The 13,757-nt window shown below is 26.1% G+C and overlaps 1 protein-coding gene across 1 annotated transcript; it reads right to left on the bottom strand.

The window, feature by feature from the left end:
* Positions 1-491: 491 nt before the first annotated feature.
* Positions 492-13,160, bottom strand: LOC117172084. Its single transcript, XM_033359841.1, has 4 exons — positions 13,001-13,160; positions 8,203-9,337; positions 5,081-5,487; positions 492-886 (listed from the first exon to the last, which is right to left on the bottom strand). The coding sequence occupies exons 1-4, from the start codon at positions 13,059-13,061 to the stop codon at positions 744-746; spliced, it is 1,746 nt and encodes a 581-aa protein (XP_033215732.1). The 5' UTR covers positions 13,062-13,160; the 3' UTR covers positions 492-743.
* Positions 13,161-13,757: the final 597 nt, after the last annotated feature.

The raw sequence follows: 13,757 nt of genomic DNA, 5'->3' as shown, positions 1-13,757 counted from the left end.
ATTCAATAGAAAAATTACAGTCACTGAATAAAATTCTCGGTTTTTTCCCGGGGACATAAATTTCCGGTCAATTTCCGGCCAAGTAGACGTCCTAATTAAGTTAGTAATTTAAGAATGTTAACTACGTACAGTCCATTTAAAAATTGAGTCATTTGCTGCCAATTTTAAAAGAGAAATCTTAGCGTGCTTTAGAATAATAATTGTTTATTTTTTAAGTGTTTGTTTAAAACAGTTATATGAGAAAGAAAATTCCACTTAATAGTACGTTAATAATATTTTTTTAAATAATTTTCAAAATAATTAGGGCTTTTATTAAAATGAAAGTATTTAGAAAAATTTGGTTTAGAACAATAATGGCCATAATTTTGAAAAAAAAAATTTTAATCCAACCAAAACAGATTGTAAAAAGTGTTTTAGAAAATAGAATCAGTTCTTGAATTTTAAGATTGAATAAAAATTGTAACTTTGAAAACAAAATTTTTACAAAACTCCATATGAAAATTGTAAAATAAACCATTTTTCTCAAGGACGCTTTGATTTTTCCTTAAAAATTCGTAGAAATTAACAATAAATAATTAACACATTAACATAACGAGCATAAACATTTTCAATGCTTCATAGATATAATTCGAGATTTTAGCTGCCTCTTTCCATTATTTAAATTACCGATTATGTTATCAAAGATAGTAAAAGTTTATGGATTTTTAATTAAGGAAAAGAATAAAATATTTTTTTAAAAAATATCACCTCCAGGGTTTCTTTGGCGAGTTATTTTTTGCAGATTTTGATTGGGAAATTTTCTCATGATTCAGATCCTTCGGAGTGCTATGCAAACTTACTTTCGAAGATTCTGTTATTTTAATTGGTGGGATGCCTCGTGGAAATCCTGCAAAAATTAAGATTCAGTTAATAAATTGACAAGCAAAAAATTATTATAAACTAACAAATTTATGCACGAAACGCGCATTCAAGACTCTGAATTTTTATTTCGAAATATTGACAACATAAACAATTTAAAAATCAATAATCACAAATGATTCAATACTTGCAGTTTAAACTTATTTTGAAATGAGAGTTAAGTAATTGAATATATTATTATATGAAAATTAAATATTGATGAGTCTTCATTTGAAAACTTAAAAATTGAAGAATTTTTAACTGTAAATCTTCAAAACTGAAATAGATATTCAAAAAGCTGTAAAAAATGCATCATTTTAATTGTAAATATTACAAATTAATAAATCTTCAATTGTCAATCTTAAAAATGGAAGAATTTTACGTTGCAAATCGTTAAAATGTCATTTCATATTAAAAAAAAAAACATTCCAAATTACATCAGTTTAAAATATAAATCTTGAAAATTGAATGATCTTCAAGAAATTTCAACTTTAAATATACAATAAAATTATGCAAGTCTTAATTAAAAATTTTGTAGTTTTTATAACTGTTATTTCAAGTGTCTTCAATGTGGAAAATTTAGAATTCAAAAATCATGATTTTTTATCTTTAAAATAAATTCTTGAAGAATTTACATTTATAAATTTTTTAAATTGAAGGAAAGTATTAAAAAAAACATTCAAAATTACAAAACTTCAGAATCTAAGTCTTGAAAATTAAAGATTTATAATTGAAAAGTCTTGACTTTTCATTTCCGAAATCATCGAAATTGAAGAATTCTCCACTGTTAGTATTTAAAATGAAACTGCATAAAAAAAAACATTCAAAATTACTTAATAATATAAATCTTGAAAATTGAATCATTTATAATTTTTTGGTTTTAAAATTGAATTATATTTAATTTAATTTTTTTTAAATTTAAGAATTTTTATTGCACCTTATTTAATTTACAATTAAAAATTATGTATGTATTAATTCATAAAATTAATTCTGTTTAATTCTTAAGATTTACATTTGAAATTTCGACAGTATAAAAGATTTAGAATTGAAAATTCATGATTTTCGATCTTTAAAATAAATCCTACTACTTTTTTCAAATTAAAATACATATATATCAAAAAAATAAAAATGCCATATCTTTAAAATGTAAAATCTTGAAAACTGACGAATTTTTAATTTAATATTTTCAAAATTTAAGAATTTTCAATTGTAACTCTTGGAAATTGTAGAAATTGGAATTGTAAATATCTAAAACTAAAGAGTTTATCTTGAAAATTTCCAATGAAAATTCTGTAAATTTAAATGATATTTTTTGAAATTCCGGCTGTAAGATTTAAATTGAAAAATCTTGATTAAATTATACCTACTAAGAATTGAAATTTGGCGAATTTGCAATTTGAGAATTTCGAAAAATATATATTAAAAAAAATTAAAGATACCGTTTCATTATTATAATTTTTTTATTTAGCCAAAAATAACTTAAAAATGAAAAATTCATTTCAAATTCACAAAATTTTTTTACAGGAACCAATTAATGTAAACTAAATAAATTTCTTTATATCAAATAAACGTTCTTTGACTGATAGCCAATTAATATTTTTCCAAAATTACTTATTAATTAATTTATTTTCTTCTAATTCCTACTTGGATAAAATCTTATATTTAAATAAAAATAATCTGTACATTTTTTATTTAATTTTCATTTAACTCAATTTTATGGGAAGATATTTTTGTATTTAATTTATTTATGAATTGGAAGAGGGAAATTTTTTTATTCAAAATTTTTATTCATCAATGGGAAATTTTAATATTTAGTTGTTTTTTTTTAATTGAGGTAAAAAGTTTCTTAATTTTTTACGTTATGATAATTAGTTTTATTGAATTAGAGGAGTGTCTCAGTCGTTATTTTGACACTTTTCTTCATATAATAAGCAGGAATTTTTTATTTTCAATTTTTTTCTGAATCGGAATTAAGAAATTTTTCACTTTTAACATTTTTGTTCAATATAAAGACATTTTTGTATTTATTTTCTGGAAACGGGATATTTTTAATTTATTTCTAGAATGGGATGGGGACATTTTGTATTTTAAAAAATTTTTTTAGCATTCGAAAAAAGGAACGTTAAGTTTATAATTTTTTCCCTGATTTGAAAGATGGAATTTATTTATTTTTAACAGTTTGTTAAATATTTGAGATGAGTTACGAGGAACAATTCTGTAATTTTCATATTTTTCTTCAGATAGAAAGGTGCAATTTTTTCAATTTTTTGCTGAATAGGAATTAGGAAATTTTTTATGCTCAACATTTTTATTCAATTTAGAGACATTTTTGAATTCATTTTATTTCTCTTCTGGAAATGGGCTATTTTCAATTTATTTCTAGAATGGGATGGAGACATTTTGTATTTTCAAACATTTTTTTTAGTGTTGGAAAAAAGGAACGTTTTGTTTATAATTTTTTCCTGATTGGGAAGAGGGAATTTATTTATTTGTAACATTTTGTTGAATATTTTGAATGAGTTGCGAGAGAAAATTCTGTAATTTTCAAATTTTCCTTCAGATAGAAACGTGTAATTTTTTCATTAAAATTTTTTTCTTAATCGGAAGAGAGAAACTTTTCACTTTTAACATTTTTATTCAATTTATTCATTCTTAAGATTTTGATGTATATTTTCAATCAATTGCAAGGAGAAAATTTCCGCATTTTTCTTAAGATAGAAGGAGAGAAGTTTTTATTTGCAATTTTTCCAGGACTGGCTGAGAGAAATTTTTGATTTAAAACATTTTTTTCAATTTAAAGTAAAGAAATTTTTCTATTTAATTTATTTATGTTCTAAAACCGGGATTTTTCAATTTATTGCCGAAGTGAAATATAGACATTTTATATTTTTAATATTTTTTAGAGTTGAAAAAAGAAACTTTTGGTTTATAATTTTTTTCTGATATGGAAGAGGGAATTTATTTATTTGTAACATTTTGTTGAATATTTTAAATCAGTTGCGAGAGAAAATTCTTTAATTTTCAAATTTTCCTTCAGATAGAAAGGTGCAGTTTTTTCTTTAAAATAATTTTCTTAATCGGAAGAGAAAAATTTTGTACTTTTAACATTTTTATTCAATTAAAAGACATTGTTGTGAATATTTTATTTATGTTCTGGAAACGTGATATTTTCAGTTTATTTTTGAAATGGGAAAGGGATCTTTTGGTTTTTTTAACATTTTTTTTAGTCTTGGAAAAAAAGAACTTTTGGTTTATAATTTTTTTCTGATTTGGAAGCAGGAATTTATTTGTAACATTTTGTTGAATATTTTGAATGAGTTGCCGGAAAAAATGCTGTTAATTTCACATTTTTCTTAAAATAGAAGCAGGGAATTTTTTTCAATTTTTTTCTCAATTGGAAGAGGGGCATTCTTTATTTTTAACATTTTTATTGAGTTGGAAGGGAAAAATATTTTTTCCTTTGAATCATAAGAGGGCAATTTTTATTTTTAAATTGTTACTGATGACATTTTTTACTTAAATTTTTGTTGTTGAAATTTGAGTTTGAAATTTTTTATTCATATACATATTTTTTATTTTTCTAATTAAAATTACTGTTTTTGAATCTATTAAAATATTTAATTGTTAAATCTAATACAATTTAAATTTAAGTGTAGTTTCCTTAAATATTCCTCAACTTGAAACTGGAATTCTCAAAATTGAGCAGTTTCAAATCAAATGCCATCAAATTGTTAAAATTTCAGTAATAAGTATTAAAAATTGTACCCACTTTCCATTAATCATGAGCACTTTTTAAAACAATTTGACTTTCAAAAATAAAGTTCAAAATAAATTGAACTTTTTATGAATTTAGGGTCCTTTTTTTTATCTGAAAAAAGCTAATATTTTTCCCTTTAAATACTTTAGTTTATGAAATTTAAAAACTAAAGAATTTTTGATTGTAAACCTTAACATTTTAATTATTTTATACAATTCAAAACTTCGTTGAAAATTGAAGTATTCTTAAATTAGGGTCTTGAAACTAAGTTATTAAAAATAAATTATTTTTATATTTATTAAATTAATTAATAGAGCGCGTTTTGGGGTGCTGGTCGTGCGGTGGACGATGGTGGCGTCGTGGCCGTGCGGTATTGTGATGGTCGTGCGGTGGTCAAAGATTCAAAATAATTAATAAAAATTTTACCTTGTGCTTTTGCGGCAGGGGAAAAAAGTTGCCTTGTTAGTGAAACTGGGCGAAGACTACTCGAATCGATAACAATAGATTTGTTGCTGTTGGAACTTTTTCTGGGTGACTTCCAATTAGAACAATGTTTTCTTCCCCAGTGCTGAATTTTGGCTAACATTGGCGATTTGGTTGAAGAGGTAAGTCCGATCTTCACTGTCGGTTTAGGCGAAGAAAAGTTATTCTTTTGACCCAAAAACTTTTTTCTTTTGATTGACGGAAAAGCATTTTTTGACACAAAATTTTTTTGCTCCCGATGAGAAATATTTTCAACCGACTTAATTCTCTGCCTTGCGGATTTCTTGCTCCTCTCCTCCGACTTATTATCAGAACATTGTGATGTCTTTTCAGGAAGTTTTTTATTTTTGCTGCAAAAAAAAAAATAATTTCAAACTAATAAATTTTCAAAAAATTATACTCAGATTTTCAGTTAAAAAAATTGATTTTCAAAAAAATAGTTGTATTTTCACCTCAAAAAGATAAATTTTTAACTAGAAAGGTAATATACAAATTTTAAATTAAAAAAATGATTTATGAACAAAAAAAAAGAAATTTCAACAAAACTTATGAATTTTCCACTAAAGAAATAAATTTTCAACTGAAATGGTGAACCTACATAAAAAAATGAATTTTTAACAAAGCGTTTAAAGTTTCAATCAGCTGCTTGAGTTTTCAACCTAAAAAATTAATTGTCAACAAAAAATGTATTATAATTTTCAATTTAATACAAATGAGTTAGAAAGAAGAATTTTCTACAAAATAGTTTAATTTTTAAGTTTCATCTAAGATAAAATATATTTTTAACAAAAAATGGAATACTTAAATTTTTTATTAAAAAATAATAATTTTGGAATCGACAAAAAAAGGGTTTTAAATAAAATAGATCAATTTTCCACCAAAAAAATGAATTTTCATCTAAAATGGTGAATCGTTGACTAAAAAATATATTTTTAACAGAGCTGCTGAAGTTTCAACTAATTACTTGAATCTACAAACTGAGAAAATTAATTGTACAAAAATATAATAATTGATATTTCAACCACAAAATATTTTAATTTTGAAATCAAAACAATTAAATTTAACCAAAAAGATTAATTTTCTACAAAATAATTTTTTAATTTTCAAACCAGGAAGACGAATTTTCAACAATTTTTAACAAAAAAGTTTATTTTCGATTAAATAGTTAAATTTTGAACGAATTATTTATCCAAAAAAAGCAATGAATTTTTAACAGGAAAAGTAATTAACAATTGAATTTCAATTACGAAGGAACATTTTCTACAAAAAAAAGATAAACTCCAAATCAAATAATTGAATTTTTTTCTAGAAATGATATATTTTAAACCCAATATTGAATAGTCAATTTTCCGTTTAAAAATTAATTTATACGAAAATGTTCAGTTTTTAACGAAAAAAAAAGAAATTTTTGACTGAAATGATATATTTTCCTCACAAAAAATTATTTTGTGACAAATTATTTTAACTTTTAATGATACGGTTTAATTTTCTAAAATCAACAAAAATTAATTCTTAACAAACAATTTCATACTTGATGTTTTAACCAAATTGAACCCAACCAAAAAAGATGAATTTTTAACCAAATATTTAAGTTTGCATACAAAAAAGATCAATTTTCAACAAAAAATGACGTATTTAAAATAGAATTCTCCAAAAAATAAAAAAATGTAATGTCAACGACAAATGTTATAGTTGATATTTCAAACAAATCAGATTAAAAAATAAAATTGAAAACAGTTGAATTAAAACAAAAAGATGAATTTTCACAAAAATAATCATACTTTCAACCGAAACAGATAGATTTTTCAGTCAAGAAAGAAAAAGATGTTCATCCAAAATGTTGAATTTTCTACAAAAAATTGAATTTTCAAACAAAAAGTTAATTTTCGATCAAAATAGTGGAATTTTCAAACAAAAAGAAATTTAGTTAAAAAAAACTTATCGCTTTAAAAAAATTAATTTTTAACAAAGTAATTCTATTCTTAACCAAATTGTAAAATTTTCCAGAGAAAAGGTGAATTTTTAACCAAAAAGATTAATTTTATACAAAAAGTCCATTTTTCAACAAAATACATGAATTTTTTACAAAAAAAAATTTAGGTAAATGAAGAAAAATATGTTCATACAAAATGTTGAATTTTCTGCAAAAAGGTCAATTTAAAAAAAAGGCTAATTTTCCCACAAACAGTGGATTTTTCAACCGAAAAGATTAATTTTGAACCCAGAAGATTAATTTTCTACCGAAAAGACAGATTTTCAGCAAAAGACATGAATTTTAAACTAATAAAGGTAAATTATCAACAAAAAAGACAAATTTTTAACCAAGAAAGATTTTTTCAGTCAATAAAGGAAAAATATTTTATCCAAAATCTTGAGTTTTCTACAAAACTGTTGCATTTTGAACCAAAAAGTTAATTTTTCACCAAACAGTCGAATTTGGAAACAAAAATATTAAAATGAAGAACTCAAATTTTCAGTTAAAAGAAATAAGGATCCCTTTAAGAAATAATAATTTTGTACAAAGTAATTTAGTTTTCAACTAAAGAGGTGAATCTCTAATTAAAATTATGAATCTTCAACCAAAAGTAATACATTTTTAACAAATTGATTATACTGTCAACCAAATTGTATAATTTTCAAGAGAAAAGGTGAATTCTTAACCAATAATATTAATTTTATATGAAAAAGATGATTTTTCAACAAAATACATATATTTTCAACCAAAAAATATTTTTCAGACAATGAAGAAAAAGATATCTATTCACAATGTTAAATTTTCTTCAGAACAGTTGAGTTTTCAAACCAACACAATAAGATGTCTAAGGTGTTTAATTTTCAAATCAAAAAGTTAATTTTTTTACTAATCTGTTGAATTTTCTACAAAGAAGATTACTTTTAACCAAATAACTGAACCAAATTCTAATTCATTTGCTCTGAACCAAATTTTAATAAGGTTCGACGTTATTTAATCAAAAGAATTTATTTTTATCTTCGTTCCCTAAGTTTATAGATTTTTAATTCGATTGTGGGAGGGGGGGGAGTCAAACTCCAGAAAAAAAACTTACGTAATTTCTGGATTATCCTTGATCAATTTAAAATCCTCAGAAGTTGTAGATTCTTCTTTTAAGATGCTATCCATCAACACACTCCTTCTCAGATTATTTTGAGATTCCTTCTCCTCAAGCACAAGGTTTTGCTCCAAATGCAAAAAAAGTGCTTCGCTGTCGGTGGTAGAATTTACAATATCTTTTTCATTATATTCATTTTGCTTAAAGCGAGGAGACGCGACGTATTTTTTCTTCTGCGGTTTGAAGATAATTTTTTTGAAACTAGGATACTGCCAAACTTTGGAGGAAAAGCGATTTTTGTTTTTCTTGGGAGAAACTATTTCTTTTTTAATGATCTGCAAAATTGGATTCTGCTTGTTAGATTCAATATTGGCGAACAGAGGAATCTTGGTCTGTTCCTTCCTGGTTTCTCCACTAGAACCCTCTTCTGTCTTCACTTCGAAAGACTTTTCTGGTGTTTTCGATGATATGGTTGGTGAAGAATGAGAAAAATCAAAATACAAATCGCTGAGAGAGGACTCGTCCTCTATTTTTTTCTCACTCAGCTTCAAAATCGTTGTTGAATTAAAGAAGCTATTTGAGCAACTCGAATCAGTCTGTAACATTTCGACAAGAACTTGAGCCAACTGATTGACGGTAATTTCCTTTGAGGACTTGACCAAATCATTCCCGAGATTTATCAAAGTTTCTTGAAATTTTGTAGTCTCGATTAGCCTCATCAATTGGAGGCCAGAAATTGTTTTTGGATTGGTCTTGTTGGGATCAGTCGCCTCTTCTAAACTTGTCATCAAAGATTGAAGACACCCGGAATCGGGACTCTTGGAGCCACGCTTATTTAGACAATATGATAAACCAAGAAACTGATGATTTGTACTTGAAGCGGTTGATGTGTCCATTGTCTGAGGTTTTGGACTGGACTTACAGTTTGGGGAATTCTTTAATCTGGAGTATCCTACGTTCAGAAAATTTTCAGAATCATTTTTGGACACGTTTTTCAAGAAGGTATCATTCTCTATGAGCCTTCGTAGATTGGATGTGTCCGAATCGGGTGCAGATCCGCTTGCATCTACGCTAGAGAAATTTGTAGAGCCAGCGTATGATGACTGAAGAGGGGAAACGAGAGGTGAATCGCCTGAAAATAAAAGCAAGCAAAAAGAAGATTAGCATCAGATGCTTTTTTTTAAATTGAATAATCCGGTAGCGGCGCACAGTGGGGAAAAATGGACAAAAATCTCGCTAACGCACACCTGTCAATGGATCTCAATTTTTTTTTAAATTACTCAGGACCACCCACTCCAAAGGTACACATGCGTTCATAACCCTAGAACCCTTTGAACCCAAAATGCCTGGACTACAAACCCACTAAACCTAAATTCATTAATTTGAATCCTAAAAAACTCAAACTTACGAACATAAAAACCTACCCAAAACCAAAAGCCCACTCACTGACAGAACCCAAACCCAACACCCCAATCCAAAAAATGCAATCCCACAAAACCCAAACTTCACACCTCAAACCCTAAACCCCAAAACCTTAACCCCAATTCCTGAACCCCAAAACCTATAAGTCCCAAAAGCCATAAAACCCAAAGCCCACATACCCCTAAACCCAAATACCCTTAAAACCCCCATCCGATAAAGACAAAACCTACGCCTATGAACTCACATATCTCAAAACTATAAAATCCCCAAATTCTGAACTTCAAAGTCTATAAGCCCCAAAACCCATCAATCCCCAAACCCCAAAACCTATAAGCCCACATATCCCTTAACCCACATACCCCAAAATCCATAGTAAGTTTAGGAATTGAGGTTTAGGGTTTGGGGTTAAAAGTTTGAGGGTTTAGAGTTCAGGTTTTGGGGTATGTGGGTTGGTAGTGTAGGGTTTGTAGTAATGTGTGAGTTTGTAGGATTACGGTTTGGGGGATGTTGGCTTAGGGTTTGGGGTTTGTGGGTTTGAGAAATGTAAGAGGGGGGATCCAGAGTTTGGGTTTTGAAAGCCTAATGTTTTTGGTTTAAGGTTTGGTGTTTATAGGAATGAGGTGGGTGGATTAAGGAATTACAATTCGTTGGTTTGGGGTTTGAGGGTTTGGAGTTCATAGGATTGGAGTTAATAATGTTAGGGATTGAGTTCGTTGGTTTAGAATATATAAGTTGGTTGGATTAGAGTTTTGGATTCAGGGATTGTGAGTTACTAGGTTTAAGGTTTGGAGGTTGTGGGTATAATTTTTAGTTGTAAAATTTCAATATTAAAAACTCCTAATTTTGAAAGATTAACCAGAATTAAATGCCGCACATTTTTGAAGATTTGCAATTGAGATTTATTAAATTTTATAGATATTCAATTGCAAATTCTTCAATTGTGAACAATAAAAATTAGAGCGTTGATTTATTTTTTTGAATTTTTTATAATTTTTCGCATTTGTAACATATGTTATAAACTATCAGCAACATTAAATCAATTTTAAATTAAACAAGAATTATTGTTAACTTGCATTAATTATTACCTCGCTGAGTGAAAAGTGGACAAAAAGTTTAAAATTTGATAAAAAACCGAAACTTCCTAGCATTTATCTAAGAGAAAATAGTTATAAACATTAAAAAAATCAAAATAAAATATTTTTAAACAGCAAAACAATAAAAAAATTTTAAAAGATAAGCAAAAAGTAGAGAAATAGATGAAAATTTCAGAAAAAACTGCAACTTTCTAGCATTATTTAAATGGAATGTTATTAACAACAATAATAAGTTGTTAAAACGATTAATTGTATTAACTTTAATTAATTATTTACGTCACTCTAATTAAAAATGAAACAAAAAGTGTTAAAAAATTTTTTTAAACTGCTATTGTCTAGCATTATTCTAGGAATTATGAAAAATACTACCACAGTCTTACCACAATTTTCTCGCATTATTCTGAGACAATATTATTAAGAATAATAATAAATTGTTGAAACAATTTATTTTGGTAACTTTAATAAACTATTTACCTCATTCTAATTGGGAATTGGACAAAAAGTGGGGAATCTAAAAAAAGATCTGTAATTTTGTTGCATTATTATGAGAGAATATTATTAAGAATAATAATAAATTGCTTTAAAAATTAATTTTGTCTACTTCAATTAACTATTTACCTCACTCTGATTGAAATTTGGAAAAAAGTCAAAAATTTTTTAAACAACCGCGACTTTTCAACTCTATTTTAAGAGAAAATTGCTAAAAACAATAATAAATTGTTTGAACAAAGTTGTGAACTTTAGTTAATTATTTTCCTTACTGTAATTCGAAATTATATAAAATGTGTTAAATGTTTGAAAAAACTGCAATTTTCTAGGATTATTCTAAGAAAATATTGTGATCAATAATAATAAATTGTTTAAACAATTATTCTTGTCAATATTAATTAAATGTAACCTTATTTTAATTTGAAAATTGTACAAAAAATTGACATTAAAAAAACGCAACTTTCGAACTCTAATTTAAAAGAAAATGGCCATAACAATAATTAATTGTTCAAACAATTAATTTGATTAACTTTGATTGATAATTGAGTATTAGACATAAAGTAGAAAATGTAAAATACTGCAATTTTTTGAAGCATTATTGTGAGAGAATATTATTAAAAATAATAATAAAAAATTGCTTAAACAATTAATTTTGCTAATTTTAATTGACTATTTACCTCACTCTGTTTGGGAATTTGACAAAAAGTGTAAAATGTAAAAAAACTGCAATTTTACAGCATTATTCTGAGGGAGAATGTTATCAAGAATACTAATAAATTGCTTAAACAATTAATTTTGTTAACTTTAATTAACTATTTACCTCAATCTGATGGAAAAGAGAAACAAGAGAAAAATTCTGTAAACAACCGCGACCTTTTAACTCTGTGTTAAGAGAAAATGGCTGTAAACAATAATAAATTGTTTAAACAATGTTGTGAACTTTAGTTAATTATTCTCCTTACTGTAATTGGAAATTATACAAAAAGTGTGAAATGTTTAAAAAACTGCAATTCTCTAGGATTATTCTAAAAAAATATTACGTACAATAATAATAAATTGTTTAAACAATTATCCTTGTTAACATTAATCAAATTTAACCTTACACTAATTAAAAATTGAACAAGAAATCGAAATTTTTTGAAAAAATCGTGTCTTTCTAACTCTGTTTCAAGAGAAAATAGCTAAAAACAATAATAAATTATTAAAACCAATTTTTTTAAACATCTAATTATCAGTATAAAGTAGTATTTTATATATCAGAAACAGTTTGCATTAAAAAAAAAAACACACAAAAAATCAGCGACCTCCAGATATCATTAAAAAAAAAAATAAAAATGGATTTATTTTTCTGTGGATATAACAAATTTCCGAAAAATATGCATCGAAATTCGAAACAGAAATTTTGGAATGCATTTTTGGACCACTCTAATTGCCTAGGCAGTCGGCTAAATGCCTGAAACTTTATATATCCAAAAAAACATTTATTTTTGTTCAAGAAAATTTTTTTCTGGTTGGAAAAGAAGCACGCAATTAGCGAGTGCAACCATAGAAGTTTCAACGTGAACAAATTTAATAAATTAATTAGAAAATTATTATTAATAATATTTTTAAAATTTATAAATCTATATTATAGGTCATGGAAGGTTCGGCATTAGGTCATTCGACGTGTTTCGAAATCGCGAACAAATGTATCAAATATAGTCCTGTCAACAAATGTTTTCTTATAAACAAAATAAACAATTTTTTTTTAATTTTATAAATCGACTCCAATGATTATTATTAATAATTACCTTTATTAAAAGATTCCTCGAAGAGATTTGCCTCGTACACTTGAAAAGTTAAGTTATTCATTTTCCATTATTTAGGAGATCGCACAGCGAAGAGATATAAAGTGACAATGAATGATGATAATAATATGATTATCATGATTATGAAGCCGGCCGGGTTGAGACTCGTGTCATTTTGTTTTGGTCTTTTCGCAAACCATGGATTTGAAATTAATCCTGGAATTAATATAGGATTCATTTCTAGTTAACTTGTTTATTTATGGCAAATCTGATTGGTCGAAAATCTAGATAAGAACTCTGCCCTCGAGACTCAGTCAGATTTCACTTATTTTCAGTGGAAAGTAGTATCAGTCTTTTTAGCAATCACGCCAGGTGCAGAGCATTACATACTCATCATACGTTACGATTCACACATAAACAATCCAAATTTTTAATACTACAAGAAAATTGAAGTAAAGTATGGTGACTTTGTGATCCTCTCTACCTCGGGTGATTGCTAAAAATACTGATCAGAGACCCTTTCATCAGTGATAAACTTCTCCTTTATTTAAATTTAGAATGTGTCAAATATTAATCGATTAAAGTTTTTTCTCGATTTCTTACCTTGTTTATCTACCTTGTTGACAATTGATTTTATATTTTGAAGATTCAACTGTATTGTAGAGATTTTTTTTTGGATTGGAAATTCATCTCTTTCTATAGAAATCTTACCTTTTTTGGTCAAAAATTTAACTGATCTGCTGGAAATTTTGTCCATTTA

The sequence above is a fragment of the Belonocnema kinseyi genome, chromosome 4 (assembly GCF_010883055.1).
Source record: "Belonocnema kinseyi isolate 2016_QV_RU_SX_M_011 chromosome 4, B_treatae_v1, whole genome shotgun sequence".
NCBI lineage: Eukaryota > Metazoa > Arthropoda > Insecta > Hymenoptera > Cynipidae > Belonocnema > Belonocnema kinseyi.
This window is presented reverse-complemented; position numbering and strand designations above follow the sequence as displayed.

Bases quoted from the DNA above. Each gene is read 5' to 3' on its own strand.
- LOC117172084 (XM_033359841.1), bottom strand. From the start codon at position 13,061: ATGAATAACTTAACTTTTCAAGTGTACGAGGCAAATCTCTTCGAGGAA. The intron at 5,488-8,202 runs GTAAGTTTTTTT...TTTTTTTTGCAG, and splicing joins AAGGATAATCCAGAAATTAC to CAAAAATAAAAAACTTCCTG. The intron at 887-5,080 runs GTAAAATTTTTA...TAATTTTTGCAG, and splicing joins CCCTGCCGCAAAAGCACAAG to GATTTCCACGAGGCATCCCA.